The sequence below is a fragment of the Hemiscyllium ocellatum genome, chromosome 43 (assembly GCF_020745735.1).
Source record: "Hemiscyllium ocellatum isolate sHemOce1 chromosome 43, sHemOce1.pat.X.cur, whole genome shotgun sequence".
In the NCBI taxonomy this organism is placed as follows: Eukaryota; Metazoa; Chordata; class Chondrichthyes; order Orectolobiformes; family Hemiscylliidae; genus Hemiscyllium; species Hemiscyllium ocellatum.
Window position 1 is genome coordinate 5,527,528 of NC_083443.1, and position 21,446 is coordinate 5,548,973.

General features: G+C 44.3%; 1 protein-coding gene across 6 annotated transcripts in view; it reads left to right on the forward strand.

Annotated features, from left to right (window-relative positions):
* Nucleotides 1-21,446, forward strand: part of LOC132835063 (primary cilium assembly protein FAM149B1-like) — a 209,422-nt gene that overhangs the window by 110,032 nt on the left and 77,944 nt on the right. For all 6 annotated transcript variants that reach the window (XR_009647276.1, XM_060854323.1, XM_060854324.1 and 3 more), the window contains one exon: nt 1,587-1,690. Coding sequence is in view for 5 of the 6 variants with exons in the window: in XM_060854323.1 (XP_060710306.1) it covers nt 1,587-1,690 (104 nt within the window). In the remaining variant the exon portion in view is untranslated. The remainder of the gene's footprint in view (nt 1-1,586; nt 1,691-21,446) is intronic.

Below are 21,446 nucleotides of genomic sequence, written 5' to 3' on the forward strand. Positions count from 1 at the left end.
GTCCCAGAACAGATCCCTATGGAGCATCACTGGTCACTGAGGTCTAGGTTGAATACTTTCAATCTACTACCCCTTTCTGTCTTCTATGGGCCAGCCAATTCTGTATCCAGACAGCCAAACATACAGACAGTCCCATGCGAGGTTATGCTGCAGCTTTATTGAGCCCTGGTTAGACGCGCTTGGAATATTGTGTTCTGTTCTGGTCGCCTCATTTGGAAGGCTGTTGAAGTTTTAGAGAGGGTACAGAGGAGATTTACCAGGATGCTGCTTGGGTTGGAGGGCATGTCTTATAAAGAAAGGTTAAGAAAACTCAGGCTTCCAAAGAAGGATGAGAGATGACTTGATAGAGGTGTACAAGCTGATGAGAGGCATAGATAGAGTAAATAGCCAGAGACATTTTTCCCAGGATGGAAATGGCTATCACAGGGGGACATAATTCTAAGATGATTGCAGGAATGTTTTGGGGTCATGTCAGAGGTAGGTTCTTTACACAAGGAGTTGTGGGTGCATGGAATGCAATGCCAGCAGTGCAGTATTTTATATACATTAGGGACATTTAAGCAATTCTTGGATAGGTACATGGATGATAGTAAAATGAAGGATATGTAGTTTGATCTTAGAGGAGGATAAAAGGTCGGCACAACATCAAGGGCCAAAGAGCCTGTCGGATGCTGTACTATTGCATGTTCTATGCTCAATTTATTGTATTTTCCGACAACAAAGCCAATTATATTGCTTGTTTGAATTACAGTTGGGCTTCAGCTAGTAGATGATTTTGCATGATCACATCATTAATCCCACATATCCAAGTGGGCATTCATCTTAACCTTGTCAAAAATACTGATATGGGCTGCCCAGTTCTTGAACTGTTGAGTAAAACCGATAGTGTCTTAGAATTAGTGGGGGATTTAGCAAATATTCTTTTGCTAAATCCATCAACTCTTGAAACGTTTTAATATCTGATGCCTCTAGGAAAGTTAGGCTTCTAACTGCCAAAAAAGCTCTGGGTCTACCCACTGACAGGAGAATTATTCATTGCTTTACATCTGCGCAATGTCATTTGCCCAAAGAAAATAATGCATTCTTTGCACATACTGAGCCCAGTCTTCGAGTACAGCATTGAATGAGTCAAGCTTCACAAATAGCGGCATGATATCAGAAATGCTTACCTCTAACTCAAAGACAACTGTTACGAGCGAATCTTTTCAGGGCTATATCCCACTCTTGTCACCACTGAAATAACTCCACAAAGACCAGTACCCCGTCACCAAGTCACCTTTATTTACATGTGCATGCTACATAACACTAACCCACTTAGCACAGAGTCAGCTCCTGTAGTGAGCAGAACCTCTGACCCTCCTGTTTATATCTGTCAGCCAGGACTCCATGATTAGACCAGATTAAGAGCCCCAATCAGGGAACTCATTCTGTGAGATCCACCTGGCGAACATCCTTCCAGTCTCAAGAATTTGGTGTTTCTTTTTGTCTGATTGACATTCTGGATCATCATGGAAGTCTTTTGACAGTAAAGGTATTACATAAATTTATTTTGTTGTTGGAATCTGAATTATTTCATTGGCATGCAGGTTCAGCAAGCATACTCTGGAGCAGTACAGAGCAGGCCAAGTAGTTTGCAGATCCAAGGGATTCCCTTTCATCAGCGAAGCACTTCATTATCTGGGAAGATTCAGTAAGTACTGTCGTTGCAGTGAGCTTTGCTGTTAGTTTATTATCTTGATGTCCTCTGAGGAAGGGTCACCGGCTTCAAAGCATTAACTCTGCTCCTCTTCACAGATGCTGAGCTTTTCCAGCAGCTTCAGTTTTTGTTCATGCCATTCTATGACATGGCGGATCATCTCAATAACATTTGTTCACACACTTTCATATTAGATTTCATTTATTCTTGTCATGGATATTGATATACAATGAAAGTACTGTTTTGCATGCTGTCCAACTAAATCATACCTTATATAAATGCATCAGGGTAATAGAATGGAATGCAGAAAATAGTGTTACAGCTACAGAGAAGGTGGAGAGAAAATCAACTCTAAAATATAAGAAGTCCGTTCTTAAGTCCGATAAAGGTGGAAAGAAGCTAACCTTGAAACAGTCTTCAAACATTTGTATCATCTGCCTGGTGGAAGAGAGTATAATCATGGCTGCTTTCCCAAGGCACAAGCAAGAAGCAGAAACAAGCATCAAGACATAAGGAATGTTTTCCTAACAGACTGGGCTGCATTCTCAACGCTCTGTAATTTCTTGCAGTCTAGGGCAGAGAAGTTGCCATACCAAGCTGTGATGCTTTCTATAGTGCATCTATAAAAAATTGGTAAGACTCAATATGGATATGCCGAATTTTCTTAGTCTCCTAAGGAAGTAGAGGCATTGCTATGCTTTCTTGACTACAGTGTCAATGTGGATGGACTAGGTTAGATTGTTGGTGATATTTACTCCTCGGAACTTGAAGCTGTCAACTTTCCCTACCTCAGCACCATTGATCCAAACAGGCACGTGTCCTCCACTCCAAATCCTGAAGTCGATGACCAGCTCCTTCGTTTTGACTTTTCCCATGCCACTAAGCTCTCTATTTCTTTCCGAAACTCTGTCTCGTTGTTTGAGATCTGATTCACTATGGTGGTGTCATCAGCAAATTTCATGAAAGTGTGGACTGCAGATGCTGGAGATCAGAGTCAAAAGGTCTGGTGCTGGAAAAGCACAGCAGGTCAGGCAGCATCCGAGGAGCAGGAAAGCCCCTGACCTCCAATGCCTCATCTTCACCATGGTTAGAGACAAAAATGGTTAGGAACAAAAAACTTCAGATGCTGGAATCCAAAGACAGGCAGAAGCCCGGAAGAACACAGAAAGTGAGGCAGCATCAAGAGATGGAGAAGTCAACATTTCGGGTGTAACTCTTCTTCAGGACTGGAAGTGGGTGTAGGGGGACCTGCAGAGAAAGGGAGTGGGGAGGGAAGGGTGGTGAAATGGGGATAAGTGAAGGCAAGTAAAGGGACGACCTGATTGGTCAATGAGAGGAATGAATCCGGTTAGTGGCAGGGAGCATTGGAAGGGAAGGGGAGGGGCTTGGAAGGGAGTCGGAGCTTGGAAGGGAGGTTATTTGAAATTGAGGGAGCGGCGCCTGTTGTGCCCCTGTTCAAAAAAGGGAATAGGGATAACCCCGGGAATTACAGGCCAGTTAGTCTTACTTCTGTGGTAGGCAAAGTAATGGAAAGGGTACTGAGGGATAGGATTTATGAGTATCTGGAAAGACACTGCTTGATTAGGGACAGCCAGCACGGATTTGTGAAGGGTAGGTCTTGCCTTACAAGTCTTATTGAATTCTTTGAGGAGGTGACCAAGCATGTGGATGAAGGTAGAGCAGTGGATGTAGTGTACATGGATTTTAGTAAGGCATTTGATAAGGTTCCCCATGGTAGGCTTATGCGGAAAGTCAGGAGGCATGGGATAGTGGGAAATTTGGCCAATTGGATGGAAAACCGGCTAACCGGTCGAAGTCAGAGAGTGGTGGTAGATGGTAAATATTCAGCCTGGAGCCCAGTTACAAGTGGAGTTCCACAGGGATCAGTTCTGGGTCCTCTGCTGTTTGTAATTTTTATTAATGACTTGGAAGAGGGAGTCGAAGGGTAGGTCAGTAAATTTGCAGATGATACGAAGATTGGTGGAGTTGTGGACAGTGAGGAGGGCTGTTGTCGGCTGCAAAGGGACTTAGATATGATGCAGAGCTGGGCTGAGAAGTGGCAGATGGAGTTCAACCCTGCCAAGTGTGAGGTTGTCCATTTTGGAAGAACAAATAAGAATGCGGAATACAGGGTTAACGGTAGGGTTCTTAGTCAGGTGGAGGAACAGAGGGATCTTGGGGTCTATGTGCATAGATCTTTGAAAGTTGCCACTCAGGTGGATAGAGCTTGTAAGAAGGCCTATGGTGTATTAGCGTTCATTAGCAGAGGGATTGAATTCAAGAGTCGTGAAGTGATGTTGCAGCTGTACAGGACTTTGGTTAGGCCACATTTGGAGTACTGTGTGCAGCTCTGGTCGCCTCACTTTAGGAAAGATGTGGAAGCTTTGGAGAGGGTGCAGAGAAGATTTACCAGGATGTTGCCTGGAATGGAGAATAGGTCGTACGAGGATAGGTTGAGAGTTCTTGGCCTTTTCTCGTTGGAACGCCGAAGGATGAAGGGTGACTTGATAGAGGTTTATAAGATGATCAGAGGCATAGATAGAGTAGACAGTCAGAAACTTTTTCCCCGAGTACAACAGAGTGTTACAAGGGGACATAAATTTAAGGTGAAGGGTGGAAGGTATAGGGGAGATGTCAGGAGTGGGTTCTTTACCCAGAGAGTGGTGGGGGCATGGAATGCGCTGCCCATGGGAATGGTAGAGTCAGAATCATTGGCGACCTTTAAGCGGCAATTGGATAGGTACATGGATGGGTGCTTAATCTAGGATAGATGTTCGGCACAACATCGTGGGCCGAAGGGCCTGTTCTGTGCTGTATTGTTCTATGTTCTATGAAGAACTCGATGTTTAGTCCTCCGGGCTGTAGGCTGCCCAGGCGAGATATAGAAATAGAAAGTTACAGCGCAGTACAGACCCTTCGGCCCTCGATGTTGCACCGACCTGTGAAAATAATATGATGTCCATCTTACTGACACAATTGCATTATAATCCATACGAATGTCCAATGCCCATTTAAATGCTCACAACGTCAGTGAGTCTACTGCTGTTGCAGGCATGCCCCTACTACTGTCTGAGTAAAGAAACTACCCCAATATCTGTCCTAAATCTATCACTCCTCAATTTTAAGCTACATCCCCTCGAGTTAGCCTTCACCATCCAAAGAAAAAGGCTCTCACTGTCCACCCTATCCAACTTTCTGATTATCTTATATGTCTCAATTAAGTCACTTCTCAACCTTCTTGTCTCCAACAAAAACAGCCTCAGTTCCCTCAGCCTTTCCTCGTAAGACATAACAGGCAACATCCATAACAGGCAACATCCTAATAAATCTCCTCTGAATCTTTTCCAAAGCTTCCACATCATTCCTATAATGCGGTGACAGAACTGCACGCAATACTCCAAGTGCGACCTTACCAGTGTCTTGTAGAGTTGAAGCATGACCTCATGGCTCCGAAACTCAAACGCCAACATACGCCAACACTCTCAAATGCCTTCTTAACGACCCTATCAACTTGATGGTAACTTGCAGGATTTATGCACCTGAACACTGAGATCTTCACTGCCAAGAATTTTACCATTACCTGAGTACTCTGCATTCCTGTTACTTATCCGAAGTGAACTACCTCACACTTTTCTGCATTAAACTCCATTTGCCACTTCTCAGTTCAGCTCTGCATCTTATTTATGTGCACCCACAACATCCTTTGACACTATCTATAACTCTGTCTACCTTAATGTCATCCACAAATTTACTAACCCATCCTTCTATGCCCACATCCAGATCATTTATAAAAATGACAAACAGCAGTGGCCCCAAAACAGATCCTTGTGGCACAACACTGTAACTGAACTCCAGGATGAACATTTCCCATCTGCTTTCTGTCAGCTAGCCAATTTCTGATCCAAACCGCTAAATCACCTTCAATCTCGTAATTCCTTATTTTGTGCAATAGCCTACCATGTAGAACCTTATCAAAAGCCTTAATGTAGCCCATATACACCACATCAACCGCCTTACTTTCATCCAACTGTTCTGTCACTTTCTCGAAGAACTCAATAAGGTTTGTGAGGCATGACCTACTCTTTACAAAACCATGTTGACTATCCCTATGATAGTACCCCATGCGGTACATCTCTATGACTCTCTTGACAACCAAGTCCCTGCCTGATAAGTATATACTTATCAAGGACCCATAGTAACTGTTCTTTGAATAAGCTCCATATTTCAATTGTGTCCATCCCCTGCAATTTCCTTCCCCATCCTATGCATCCTAACTGTTGCCTAATCACACCATAACTGCCTTTCACCCAGATATACCTCTTTCCCTGTGGTATATATCCATCCCTGCCCATTTTTATTGTAAAATTATGATTACTATCGCCAAAGTACTCACCTATCTCCAAATCTAACACCTGACTGGTTCATTTCCCAGTACCAAATCCAATATGGCATCTTCCTTTGTTGACCTGTCTATATACTGTGTCAGGAAACCCTCCTGCACACATTGAACAAAAACTGACTTGAACTTTATTATTCCCATTTAACTATTGGGGAAGTTAAAGTACCCCACAACGACTATCCTGTTACTCTTGCTCCTATCGAGAATTATCTTTGCTATCCTTTCCTCGACATCCCTGGAACAATTTGGAGGTCTGTAGAAAACTCCCAACAGGGTGACCTCCCCTTTCCTGTGTCTTACCTCAGCCCAAACTACTTCAGTGGATGAGTCCTCAAACGTTACCTCGGTGCTATAATATTATCCTTGATTAACAATGAGGGCAGCGCGGTAGAGGTGACTTCAGTAAAGCATTCGACAAGGTTTTACCATCTTTTTACCATCTTCTCTGTTCTTACTGAAACATCTAAATTCCGGAATCTGCAACAACCATTCCTGTCCCTCCTCTAGCCATGTCTATGAAATGGCCACAGCATCGAAATCCCAGCTTTCAACCCATGCTGCAAGTTCACCTTATTCGGGATGCTCCTGGCATTGAAGTACAGATATTTCAAACCAACATCCTGATTGCTGTATCCTGTTGCAACCCTATAAACCTATCACTACCCACAACCTCCTGTACACTGGAACTACAATTCAGGTTCCCATCCATCTGCTGCATTAGTTTAAACACACCCTCCACCCGCGAAGAGCATTAGCAAATTTCCCCCCCAGGATATTGGTAACCCTCTGGTTCAGTGAAGACCATCCTGTTTGTGGAGGTCCTACCTTTCCCAGAAAGAACTCCATTTATCCAAGAATTGACGTAGCACGGTGTCTCAGTGGTTAGCACTGCTGCCTCACAGCACCAGGGTCCCAGATTCAATTCCAGCCTTGGGCAACTCTCTGTGTGGAGTTTTCACATTCTCCCTGTGTCTGCATGTGTTTCCTCCGGGTGCTGTGGTTTCCTCCCATAGTCCAAAGATGTGCAGGTCAGGTGAATTGGCCATGCTAAATCGCCCATAATGTTAGGTGCATTAGTTAGAGGGAAATGGGTTTTGGTTGGATTACTCTTTGGAGGGTCGATGTGGACTGGTTGGGCCAAAGGGCCTGTTTTCACACTGTAGGTGATCTAATCTAATCCAAAACCCTACGTCCTGCACCATCCCTGCAGCCACATGTTCAGCTCTGCTCTCTCCCTGTTCACTAGCATGTGGCTCAGGCAACAAACCAGAGATAACAACTGTGTTTGTTCCACCCGAGCTCCCTGAATTTCTGCCTGAGATCCCCACCTTCTTTCCTACCTATGTTGTTAGTGCCTATGTTCCCTTCCCCCTCGAGGATCCTGAAAATACAGTAAGAGTCATCACAAACCCTGGCACCTGGGAGGCAGCACACCAATCGTGAGTGTCTCTCATTCCCACAAAACCTCCTATCTGTCCCTCTAACTATGGAGTCCCCCATGTCTAAAGTTCTGCTCCTCTTCCCCCTTCCCCGCTGAGCAACAGGGACAGACTCTATGCCAGAGACCTGTGCCCCATGGCTTTCCCCTGGTAAGTAGTCCCCTGCAACAGTATACTTGTTGAGAGAAACCACCATAGGACATCCCTTTTCTACTCACAACGGTAACCTGTCTACCTTCTTCATGTGGCTGTGGAGTAACTACCTCCCTATAACTCCTTTCAATATCCCCCTCTGCCTCCTGAATGATCCGAAGTTCATTCAGCTCCAGCTCCAGTTCCGTAACACGATGAGGTGTTGTTCCTCCAATTTTTGATGTGGTTCACTGGGACAGTGGAGGAGGCCAAGGATGATCATGTCGGAAAGGAAGTGGTTGGGGGAATTGAAATGGGCGGTGACTGGGGGGGGGGGGGGGCTCTGGTTGGCCCCTGCGAACACGGCTGTGATGCTTGATGTACCACACCCTAAGTTTACATTCGTTCTCCCAGTTGGGAGCATCTGATGCAGTAAACTGTTGAAAGAGAGGCAGGTGAACCTTTGTCTCACTTGGAAGAACTGTTTCGGGCCCTGGATGGAGTTGGGTGGGGGGGCTAGCAAACTGGCAGGATTTGCATCTTTTCCGATTGCAGGGGAGGGCACCTGGGGGTTCGGGGGATTTGGTGGGTGGAGTGACGCAAGTCAAGGAGTGTTGATTGGAATGGTCCTTGTGGAAGGCAGAGGGGGTGGGAAGGGGAAGATGTTCTTGGTGGTGGGTATAGTTGGTTTTGGCCAAAGTGTTTAAGGATGATGTGTTGGATGCGGAGACTGGTGGGGTGGTAGATGAGGACAAGGGGTCTCTGAATTTATTGCGTTGGGGAGGAGTTTTAGTGCAGTGGAACGGGGAATGGAGGTGGCACGGTGGAGGGCTGTCTGGATGACAGACAGAGGAAAAGCACATTGTTTGAAATAAGTGGACATCTGGGATTCTCGCTAGTGGGATATCTCCTCATCCAAACAGGTGCGTGAGTGGACACACCCCCAATTCTGAAGAAGGGTTACACCCGAAACATCGACTTCTCCACTTCCTGATGCTGCCTGACTTGCTGTGTTCTTCCAGCCTCCTGCCTATCTGTTTCGGATTCCAGCATCTGCAGTTTTCTTTGTCTCTAACCTAGTTTGTTCCACTGCAAAGTCTCTTCAAAGGATGCCCACTTTTGAGGAAGTTCTCGGCCTCCCTCAGCTATGCACTCAGTGAATCCTTTTCTCACTGCCACAGCGCCGCGACCTCCTCAGCCCTCCAGCTCTTTGACCACACGATGAAACAAACTCAATACTACAGCCATGTGACATTCCTCAGCTGCTGTCTTCACAACCATCTCATCCCTCAAGGCCTACAGTTACATTTTAATCCTTCTAAATTTGGGCCCATCTTTGATGCTCCATACTTGCTATACCTCTAATGCTTCCACCATCAATTCTCTCTCCGGTTTCTCCGCTACACCCTTTCGGCTATGAGGTGGCACCTCCATTCCTCTCCTCAACCCTCCCCCAGCTCAAGGCCTCCCTTTCCCAAATATGTGGAGGCCCTCTACAAAAAAAAAACAAATTTACAACCCAGGAACTGTCCCTTCGGTCCTCCAAGTCTGAGCCGATCCAAATGTACTGTCTAAACCTGTTGCCCAATTCCTAAACATCTGTATCCCTCTGCTCCCCACCTACTCATATCTATCCAGATGCATCTTAAATGAATCTACTATGCCTGCCTCTACCACCTCTGCTGGCAACGTGTTCCAGACACCCACCACCATCCGTGTAAAATACTTGCCGCGTGTATGCCTCCTTAAACTTTCCACTTCTCACTTTGAAAGCGTGATCTCTCGTTATTGAATCCCTCATCCTGGGAAAAGCTTATTCCTGTCTACCCTGTCCATACCCTTCGTGATTTTGTAGACCTCAATTAGGTCCCCCCTCAATCTCCTTTTTTCTAATGAAAGCAAACCTAACCTACTCAACCTCTCTTCATAGCTAGCACTTTCCAAACCAGGCAACATCCTCATAAATCTTCTCTGCACTCTCTCCAAAGTGTCCACATCCTTTTTGTAATGTGGCGACCAACACTGTACATGGTATTCTAAATGTGGCCAAACCAATCGTACACAATTTTAACATGACCTACCAGTTCTGATACTCAATACCCGACCGGTGAAAGCAAGCATACCATTCGCCATCTTGACCACTCTATTCACCTGTGCAGCAACCTCAGAGTACAAAGGACCTGCACTCCCAGATCTGTCTGCTCATCAACGTTTCCCAAGGCTCTTCCATTCACTGTATAATTCGCTCTAGAATTAGACTTGCCAAAATGCATCACCTCACATTTTGCCTGGATTGAACTCCATCTGCCATTTCTCCGCCCAACTCTCCAGTCTATCTATACTCTCCTGTATTCTTTGACAGACCCTTATCCTTTCTGCTACTCCGCCAGTCTTCATATCATCATACCAACAGTGCCCTCTTCTAGATCATTTATGTATATCTGGGACAGTAGTTGAGAAACTCCCTTCAACCACTACTCTCTGTCTCCTGTTGCTCAACCAGTTCTTTATCCCCCTAGCTAAACACCCTGCACACCACGTGACTTCACTTTCTACATTAGTTTACCATGGGAAACCTTATAAAACGCTTTACTAAAGTCCATGTATATGCCATCAACAGCTCTTCCTTCATCTATCAACTTGGTCACTTCCTCAAAGAACTCTATTAAGTTGGTAAAGCATGATCTCCACTGCACAAAACCATTTTGCCTATCACTAATAAGTCCATTCTTTTCTAAATATAAATAGATCCTATCCCTCAGTACCTTCTCCAGCAACTTTCCTACCACTGACGTCAGGCTCACTGGTCTGTAGTGACCGGGAATATCCCTACTACCCTTCTCGTACAGGAGGACACCATGAGCTCTCCAGCACCTCACCTGTGTTTAAGGATGCCACAAAGATATCTGTCAGTGCCCCAGCTATTTCTTCTCTCGCCTCCCTCAGCAACCTGGGATAAATCCCATTCGGTCCTGGGGATTTGTCCACCTTACTAACCTCTAGCCTACCCAACACATCAAACGGAGAATCCACCAGCTCAACAAAAAGTTTTTGGTGAGTTGGAAATTGGAAGTTTGCAAAACTCTACTCCTCTCACCTCCAATTGGAGAACTCACTCCCTGTTCGAAATCTTCACCCTGGTTCCAGTTGCCTCCAGGTCACGCCGCTACCACCACCAATACCCACATGGAGACTCCCTACAGCACCAGGCTTCTCCAGTTCAAAACGACTTCCGGGTTGGACGTCACTTCCTGCAACGCTGCCCTGGGTTCTGCTGACAACAGCACTCGGATCAGCCTTGACTTCCCCCCAGTTACCGCCTCTACTGCTGGCTCTGCCCAATCTGCAAGCAAGACTCGGACTACATTTCCCAGGATCACCCCTCGGTATTACTGCTGACCTGCAGCCAGCCAGCACAGCAGCTCTCCATTCTCAAACATCCACTACCCCTCTACCTCTCTTTCTCTTCACTGTGGACATGCAGTTCTTATATGCATCCATGCCCCACAAGATTGCCTCCAGAATCTCCACTTCTTTGTCTCCAACTGACCCATCCAGTCCCCCTTCACCAATACCCTCCTCCGCCTCTCTAAACTGGTCTTCATTCTCAATAACCTTCCCTTTAACTCCTCCCATTTGCTCCAAATCAAGGGTGTGGCCATGGGCACCCAGTTGGGCCCAGTTACACCTGCCTCTTTGTTGGCTATAAGGAACAGTCCCTCTTCAGTACCTACTTAGGTACTGTGCCCCAACTCTTCCGCCTTTACATCGATGACTGCATCGGTGCAGTGTCCTGAACCTGGGCTGAATTGGAGCAGTTCATCGACTTCACACAGAACTTCCATCCCACCCTCAAATTCACTTGGTCCATTTCTGAAACCCCCCCACCCCTTTCTTGATCTCACCATTTCCAACTCCGGCAATAGTCTGCAGACAGATGTCTACTACAAGCCCACAGACTCTCATAACTACCTGGATTATACCTCACTCCACCCAGTATCCTGCAAGAACTCCCCAATTCCTCCACCTCTGCTGCATCTGCTCAGATGAGGAGACATTCCACTCGCAAGCATCCCAGATTAGATTAGATTCCCTACAGTGGGGAAACAGGCCCTTCGGGCCAACCAGTCCACACCCAGACCCATTTCCCTCTGACTAATTGACCTAACATTAGCACGGCCAATTCACCTGCACATCTTTGTGACCGTGGGAGGAAACCGGAGCACCCAGAGGAAACCCACGCAGACATGGGGAGAATGTGCAAACTCCACACAGACAGTCACCCGAGGCTGGAATCGAACTTGGGACCCTGGTGCTGTGAGGCAGCAGTGCTAACCACTGAGCCACCTATAAAGCAGCAGGGGAGTAGAACCCATGACTTTGTGGAGGCGAGAACCTTAATCCAGCGGCTAAGACAGCTTGGCCATGATCCACCTATTTTGAACAACATGCTTTTCCTCCCTCCTGTCATCCAGACAGTCCTCTGCCATACCACCTCCATTCCCGTTCCACTGCTCTAAACCCCCGCCAATGCAATAAAGACAGAGTCCACCTTGTCCTCACCTACCACCCCACCAGTCTCCACATCCAACGCATCATCCTCAAACACTTCTGCCAATTCCAATTGGACCCCACCACCAAGAACATCTTCCACTCCCCACCTTTCTCTGCCTTCAGCAAGGACTGTTCCCTTCAACAGTCCTTGATTTTCACCACTCTCCCCACCAACTCCCCCAGAACCCCCAGATACTCTCCCTGCAACTAAATTGCAGAGATGTAAATTGTAAAATATTCACAAGGTCCCTATGGGACTGCACTCCTCGAAGTCAAAGATACATATGTTTTGTTTTCAGCCAGCCAGCCTGTCTTCTATCCCTGCTCATAAGTTGCCTGCTACACTGTGGTGAGCTTTTATTTTCTGCAGTGGAAATATGAAAATTATCAAACGCCTTCTGAGTACACCTGCTATCCACAAGTGCATCTTATTCCTTCAAAGAACTTCAATGAATTGCTTAAACATGTTTTCTCTTTGATAAAACCATGTTTACTCTTCCCAATTACCATGAGTTTTTAAATCTGGTTTCTGATCCATTACAAGTTTCAATGAAGGATGTTTTCTAATTTACTCTCTCCTTGAGTAGAATAGGTTATATTTGCTATTTTCCTGTCAGGTTAAATCTTGCCCTAATTGAGGGAATTTTGGAAATTAACACCAATACATCGACTACTTTATTTGCAACCTCTTTGAAGACCCGAGGAAGAAATCCATCTGGACCCTGTGATGGTACTGTACCTTTAAAAGGGATTTGTCTCTGCTGTTTCTCTTGCAGAGAAGTATTGCCAGTGATGTCAGAATGCTTCTGAAGCAGTGATTTAAGCTCTCTGAATTTTTTAAATTGGACAAAAGAATGAATGGGTGGAGTCAGGCTCCCACAGACACAGGCTTTTAGTTTTGCTTTAAATTTAAGTTGGGATTTTTTGGCTGTTGAAGCTGGTGGTTACATCTTTCACCCTACTGTAGCAAAATGCTTGAGTTCTGTCTCTCTTGCTGGATTGTATTTTAATTGTTTTTTTCTCCTGATCTGGAGATAGCACATGACAAAATCTGTTTAGCTGAATTTGCCTTTGCCAATGGGATGCTGCTATATTTGGAACAGGTAACGACTATTGGTTAAATAATATACAATTTTATTAAGTATTTCAGTAGAGTTCAAGTTACGCCAGTTCGTATTTTGTTTCTGTTTTGAACTGCGTTGTAAGAATACAGTATGTTTTGTTTAAAACTTAGTAGTGGGTCAATTGAATCACATCTGGAACACAAAGCTTTGACTATGTCTTGAAATAAGATAATAATTAAAGTCTAGGCTCTCTCCTTGATAAATTTTCAGGGAGTTTTGTCTGGTCTATAGCAAATACTCAGAAACTTGCCATCCATAGCGATTTCAATTTGCTTGCTATTACATCCCTCATAATTGTAATTTCATTATGGTCTTCCCCCTGATTTATAGCTAGTATTGGAATATTTTTTAAATCCTCTGTTGTGAAAACAGAACAAAATATTTGTTAATTTCATGCATCCTTTCCTTTTTATTTATTATTAACACCCATTCTCCATCTATAGATGACCAACACTTCACTTGCTTTTTAAATAAAATTTGTGTTAGCTAGTTTTACATTCCTAGCTAGTTTCCTCTCATTGTCTAATTCTTTTATGATTTACCTTTAGTACTTCTCTGCTATATTTGTGTTTTGACTTGGCACTCATCTTTGTGCAGTTACATGTTTTTTTTCCTTGACATTTGATGCCTTCCTTAAGGTAGAGACATAGACTCTAACTTCTTTAGTTATCAATCATGATCCTCCCTTTCAAAATTTTCTTTACAATGCAAATATAGTTATTCTTAATATTGTGAAAAATTAGTAGAGCCGTTGATATAGTTTATATTGATTTCAAAAGGCCTTCAACAAGGTACCACATGAGAAACAGTATCCAGGGTAACTTGACAACTTGGATCCAAAATTGGCCTACTGATAGGAGACAGAGCATGCTTGCAGAGGCTGCTTTTGTGACTGGAACTCAGTGTGCAGTGGATTAGTGCTAGGTCCCTTGTTGTTTATGATATTCATCAATGATGTAAATGAAAATGTCTGGTTGAGGTTTGGATGATAAGTTAATTTTTGAATGACACAAAAATTGGCCGGATGTTTGATATTGAGGAGGAAGCTGCTAGGTTACAAGAGGATATAAATGGATTGGTCAAATGGGGAGGTCAGTGGCAAATGGAATTTAATCCTGATAAGCATGAGGTGATGCAATTTAAAAGAAGGAACAAGATAAGGGAGTATTAGAAGAATCGTAAGACACCAGGAAGCTCAGAGGAACAGAGCAATCTTGCAGTACTTGTCCACAAATCCTTGAAGGTGGAAGGGCAGGTTAATAAGGTAGTTAAAAAGGCAAATGGGACACTTGCCTTTATCACTCAAGGCATAGGTTATATGGAGAAAGGGAGGACTGCAGATGCTGGAGATCAGATTCGAGAGTGTGTTGCTGGAAAAACACAGCAGGTCCGGCAGCATCCGAGGAGCTGGAGGATCGATGTTTTGGGCTCTTGTCCAAAACATTGATTCTTCTGCTCCTCGGCTGCTGCCTGACCTGCTATGCTTTTCCAGCACCACATTCTCGGCATAGATTAGATGAGCAGGGAGGTCATGTCAGTTCTGTGCAGATCTTTCGTTGAGTCAGACCTGGAAGACTGTGTGCATTGCTTGTCACCACACTATAGGACGAATGTGATTGCACTGGAGAGGCCGTAAAGACGATTCACCAGAATGTTGCCAGGGATTTCAGCAATGGCGAGAGGCTGGATAAGATCGTGTTTTTTTTTTGGCAGACAAGGTTGAGAGGGTTCCTGAAAGGTACATACAATTATGAGGGGCATGGACAGGCTGAATAAATATCTGTTCCCCTGAGTCGAAAGGTCAGTTTTTAGTTGGAGGGCATAAGTTTAAAATGAAAGGCAGGGGTTTTAGATGGGATTTGAGGAAAAGCTCTTTCACCCAGAGGGTGTTGGGAGTCCAAAATGTACTGCTCTGGAGGGTTATTTAGGCAGGAAACCTCAGACCTTTAAAAAGTACTTGGATGAGCACTTGAAGTGTCATAACGTTCAAGGCTATGGGCCTCATGCAGGAAAGTGGGACTAATGTAGATATTTTTGGAGATAGAGACTTGACAGAACAAAGGGCCTCTTCTGTACTTTATGATTTTATTGTGTAATCTGCTGTCTGATTTATTGCAAAATTTACTGTTCCAAGGAAAAGCAGAAATTGCTGGAGCTCAGCAAGTTTGGCAGCATCTGTGTGGAAAAGCAGTGTTAATATTTTGAGTCTGGTGATTCTTCTGTGATTCTTTGAACTATTCATCCTGGCTACTACTACAATCTGCTTGTTTTCAGTTTATATGGAATTAAAATCACCCAGGATTATTCCCATTCCTTTACCACATGCACCCAATATTTATTCTTGTACACTTTGCCCCACATTGTGGTTACAGTTCAGAGGCCTTTAGACCAATCCCACTAGTGTCTTCTTTCCCCTACTATCCAATTCTCCATCCAAGCTCATTCTATATTTTGATCTCATGAATCAAGGACATTCCAACTATTGCACAAATACCATCTTTGATTAACACCTTCACCTTCACCTTTACCTAGCTTCCTATTTTTTATTTCAAAGAGTAGTGATCAAGGAAACCCACATCCTTTGGACACCCGCACTTCCCAATGTCTAAATAAGTATTCTCTCTTTCTGGTTTTTCTACCAAAGTGAATAATTTCACTCTTATTTATATTATGTTCCATCTATGTTGTAGCCCATTCACTTTGCCTGTTAAGTCCTGTTGAAGTTGCCTTGCATTCTCTAAACAACTTAAGTTCCCATCAAATATGATGTCACCAGTAAATTTGAAAATATTACAATTGGCCCCTACATCCAAACCATTTATATAATTTGTGAAGAGCTGTGGTTCGAACATTGGCCCTTGTACTCTACTGAAATCATACTGAAGCTTCTGTCAATTATATTGTCATTTTTTGACAGAATATCTGTAGCATGGGATGGAAATGATTTCCAGGTACACATTGCTTATACAATGTAGTATAAAATACCAGTGTTTACATTCATAAAACATTTTTAGACTTGCTGATTTATGATCACATTCGGGGGTTGTACCTCCTGAGTGATCCCTTGATTGCAACATTTACACATCAGAAACTCCAAGCTTTCTGGGAGGCATGGATTACAGGGGGTGTGAAGAGGTTCTGCAAATTTAACACTGGAGCCTCCTTATATTTTCATTCTGTCATGCAGCTAGATAGAATTTGAGTCTTAACAGGTCAGAAAATCCCAATGAAAATCAAAAAGGAGAACTGGCATTGAAGAGAATCTGGTAATGCATGGGAGAGATCAGGGAATGGAAAGAACCTCCAATCCAAACCACAGATGCAAAAAGGGAATTGATGTTTTGAAAGGCCAGTATTCGTGCTCCCTCTAGCCAACTGAAATGTTATTAAAAGCACTAACTTACTGGAGCTGGCGACTTTTATTTCCAGCTCAGTGTTAGGCGTCCTGAGCTATCAGAAATCTGGTTAAATTTAAATCATGCTGCTAATCGCATTTTGGGCATCTGAATTAGATTTACTGTAATAAATAAGGTGTTCTGCTCTTTCAGACTTCACATATTCACACGAAACAACTGGTTGCTGTCAAAATTAGAGTATTTGCATTTGTTATTGGCTAATTTTGGGGATATGATCTCTGATTCTTGTAAATTTCATCCGAGTTCTAACGAGAGGTCACAACCTTCATTCCTATCTAACAGACAGGCGTTCATCTCGAAAAATACTTTAATTCTGATTTTATTTCTTGTACAATGTGTTATGACGGACCCGCGGGGTCCCGTCTTTGCGTGTTCTTTTGGAAGGAGAGACCCACACTGGCATCTTTAGTTTGGCGCAGACTGTCGTTTATTCACAGAATCTTAACTGGGAAACGATACAACAAATTATCAAGCATGCATTCGTTGGAGAAGGCGTTCTGCCCCTCCCGTTCGGACTTGGCACAGTTATACTTCGCGCTGCCTGGAGTCCCCGGTCAGATTTTCCTTGTCCGCCTTCCTCATTGGTCCGTTCATCTGCGCGCGATGGGATCCGTCTTCCCGTTGGCCGCATCGAGGTGCCTGTCCAGTTTCTGCTGTGCTTGACAATGGCACAGACGTCCTGGGGCCAGCGGTTCCGATCCCGTAATCAATAGTTCATTGTTTAGAGAATCAACTCTCATTACTATGTGTCTGACAGGCTAGTCGTTTTCCGTGATTTAATCAATAGTTTCAGCAAGTAAATTAACAGGTACTTTTATCAACTATGAGTTCCGATAGAGCAATTCACACTGTCTGACAGTTACAGGTTCCTTTATCAATCATGAGTTTCGATGGAACAATTGACACTGGCTGGCAGTTACAGGCTCCATGATTTAATTAACAAAATGTATATCAATTGCGAGCTCCAGACAGGTAGTCATGCAGTTGCCAGCTTCAGCCCACATGGCTGTTATTAACCGTTTCAGGGCTGGAACTAGAAGTGTCTGTTGCAGTAATAGTATTACCTTCCCTAGCCCTACATTAAACACCCTAGTAGTGTAATCACCCCAACAAATGTGATAACATTAAGGCCAGTGCATAATTTTGCTTTGGTAAGTTCTAACAGATCCACAAAGCAGCTTCAATCTTCGACTGGTTTAGACTTCAAGAAGATCAGAGGGCAGTCATACCCCAACAATTCATTCTTGCTTTCTGGCAGGTTCTGCAGTTGCCATGAAGATTTTGATTTGATACCTGAACAATTTTCCTTCATTTCCAATATTGCCCTTTGGGTAATCATTCTCTCCCACCCTGTTAGACTCAATGAAGCCAGGCATACACATTACAAGCACATACCTCTTAAAGTTTCAAAAAGTTTTAGTAAGTTCTTATTTATAGATGCACTAGCAAATCCCCAGTCAAAAAGTTTTAGTAAGTTCTTATTTATAGATGCACTAGCAAATCCCCTTCACAAGATCATCAGAGGTGCTAAGAGGCAAAACCAAATTAAGCTTGAGACCCAGACTAACCGTACGGATATCCATTTTTTTGTGGCAAAACTTACATGACAAAATGGGCAATCAAAGCAAAGTTGAACAGAATCGTGGGCAACAATACAACCCAACCCAGTGAGTTCATTGCATTCTACAATCACTTTGAACAGAAGGTCAGTGAAACAATGTCACTTGTCCAAGCAGCCTCAGACGCACTGTATCCATGATCACTGCCACAAAACTTAGATCGGCCCATGGAAAACGACACACCTGATTGGACCCCCAGGCCATGAACTCACTTCCTGTGCAGACCAGCTGGTGGGCATATTCACTGATTTGGAGATGCCGGTGTTGGACTGGGGTGTACAAAGTTAAAAATCACCCAACACCAGATTATAGTCCAACAGGTTTAATTGGAAGCACACTAGCTTTCGGAGCGACGCTCCTTCATCAAGGAGCGTCGCTCCGAAAGCTAGTGTGCTTCCAATTAAACCTGTTGGACTGTAACCTGGTGTTGTGTGATTTTTATCGGACATCTTTAACGTCCCCTGCTTCGATCTGAAGTCACCAACTGCTTCAAGAAGATCACCATCAAGCCGATGCCAAAGCAAAATCGTGCAGTATGCGTCAGTGACTACTGCCCAGTGTCTCTGACCTCCATAATTATGGAGTTCTTTGAGAACCTAGTCATAGCTTACATCAACTCCAGCCTACCAGATTATCTTAGTCCTTTGCAATTTGCCTACCATCGCAACAGGTCCATAACAGACACCATCTCCCTGGCCTTACACTTATCCCTGGAACATCTGGATAACGAGATAACTACATCAGGCTCCTATTTATTGACTACAGCTCCACCTTCAACACCATAACTCCAAACAAACTCATCTCCAAACTCTGAAACCTCAGTCTCGGCTCCACCCTCTGATCCTCGATTTCCTTTCACATAGACCGCAATCAGTAATAGTAGGTGACACAATAATCCTCAACGCTGGTGCCCCGAAGGCTTCATACTCAGCCCCCTACTGTATTTCTTATACATTCACAACTGTGTGGTCAAATTCCACTCCAATTAGATTTACATCTGGATAACGAGATAACTACATCAGGCACCTATTTATTGACTACAGCTCCACCTTCAACACCATAACTCCAAACAAACTCATCTCCAAACTCTGAAACCTCGGTCTCGGCTCCACCCTCTGATCCTCGATTTCCTTACACATAGACCGCAATCACTAATAGGAGGTGACACAATAATCCTCAACGCTGGTGCCCTGGAAGGCTTCATACTCAGCCCCCTACTGTATTTCTTATACATTCACAACTGTGTGGTCAAATTCCACTCCAATTCCATTTACAATGCTGTCTGTATTATAGGTCAGATCTCAGACAAAATATAGGCAAGAGATTGAGTGCTTGGTAGCATGGTGTAAAGGCAGCAATCTCTCCAACAACGTCAACAAAATGAAGGAGTTCATTTGACTTCAGGAAACAGAGTGGAGGGCACACCCTGATCTGCATCGATGGTGCTGAGGTGGAGATGGAAAGAGTCAAATTTGTGAGAGTGATGATCACCAACAATCTGACCTAGCGCATCCACGTCAACGTGACAGTCAAGAAAGCACAACAATGTCTTTACTCCCTCAGAAGGCTAAGGAAATTCGGTATGTCCGTAATGACTCTTACCAATTTATATCAATGCACCATGGAAAGCAGCCCACCTGGATGCATCACAGCTTGGTAAAGCAACTCCTGCTCCCTAGGCCACAAGAAATGTCAGTTGTGAACTAGCCCATCTATCATGCAAACCAGCCTTCCATCCATCGACTCCAGATGTGAATGTAGGAAGTGTAATTTGTAAGATGGATGATGATATCAAAACTGGTCGTGTCGTTGACACTGAGGAGGGTAGTCTCAGGCCCCTGTCTAATATTGAACAGCTAGTAAATTGAGCAGAGAAATGGCAGATGGATTTTAATCCCAGTAAGTGTGAGATGATGCATTTTGGGAGGTCGTATAAAGGAAGGATAGAGACATTGAATATTTGGACCTTAGGGAGTACTGAGAAACAAGGGGTCCTTGATGTACAGGATTATAGGAGAGAGTGAGGACTGGAGAATCAGAGGTGAAAAGTGTGGTGCTATAAAAGCACAGCAGGTCAGGCAGCATCCAAGGAGCAGGAGAATTGTTTTTGTTGACCATAAGCCCTTCATCAAGAGTGTGGAGGGCTAAGGTGGCTGAGAGATAAATGGAGGTTGGGGCTATGGGGCGAGGGGGAAAAGGTAGGTGGGAAGGTGATAGGTGGGTCCAGCTGGTAGGCGATTGTGATAGGTCAGTGGTGACGGTGGTACGGAAAGGTGGGAAGAAAAATGCACTGGTAGGACAGTTCAAGAAGGCAGAGCCATGTTGGAGGTTTGGATCTGGGATGAGTAGGGGGGAGGCGAGGTTTGGAAACTGGTGAAATCGATGTTGATGACGTGTAGTTGAAGGTCCCTCCGAAGAAAATGAGGCTTACTTCCTCCAGTTGGCGGGTAGGTTTGATTTGGTGGTGGAGGAGGCCCAGGACTTGAGAGTGAGAGGGGAGTTGAAGTGGTTGGGCACAGTGGTTGTTTGGTGCATGCGTCCCAGAGATGTTCTCTCCAATGTAGAGGAGATTACATCAAAAGCAATGGATTCAGTAGATGAAGTGGATGGATGTGTAGGAAAATCTCCCCCAGATTTGAAACATTCCTCGAGGAACTTCGACGGAGGTGAGGAGGGGGGTACGGACACAGCTTTTACACTTCGTGCGGCAGCAAGGGAAGGTGCCGGGTGCGGACGGTGGTTGGTGGAGGGGCTTCCATTAACAAGCCAACCTTCCATCCATCCATTCTTGCTGCAAAATCATCAAAGACCCTTCACACCCTGTTCCATCTTCTTCTGTTGGGCAGAAGATAAAAAGGTTTGAATACACATATGAACAGCTTCAAGAACAGTTTCTTCTCTGCTGTTATCAGACTTTTGGACAAACATCTCAAATGTTAATGTTGATGTCTGCAGCTTCTCTTTGGCTGTAACTGTATTGTGCACTCTGTTGTGCTACCTTGATGCACTTTGTATGGTATGAGCTCTTTGTAGAGCATGTAAAACAGCACTTTTCACTGTATCTTGG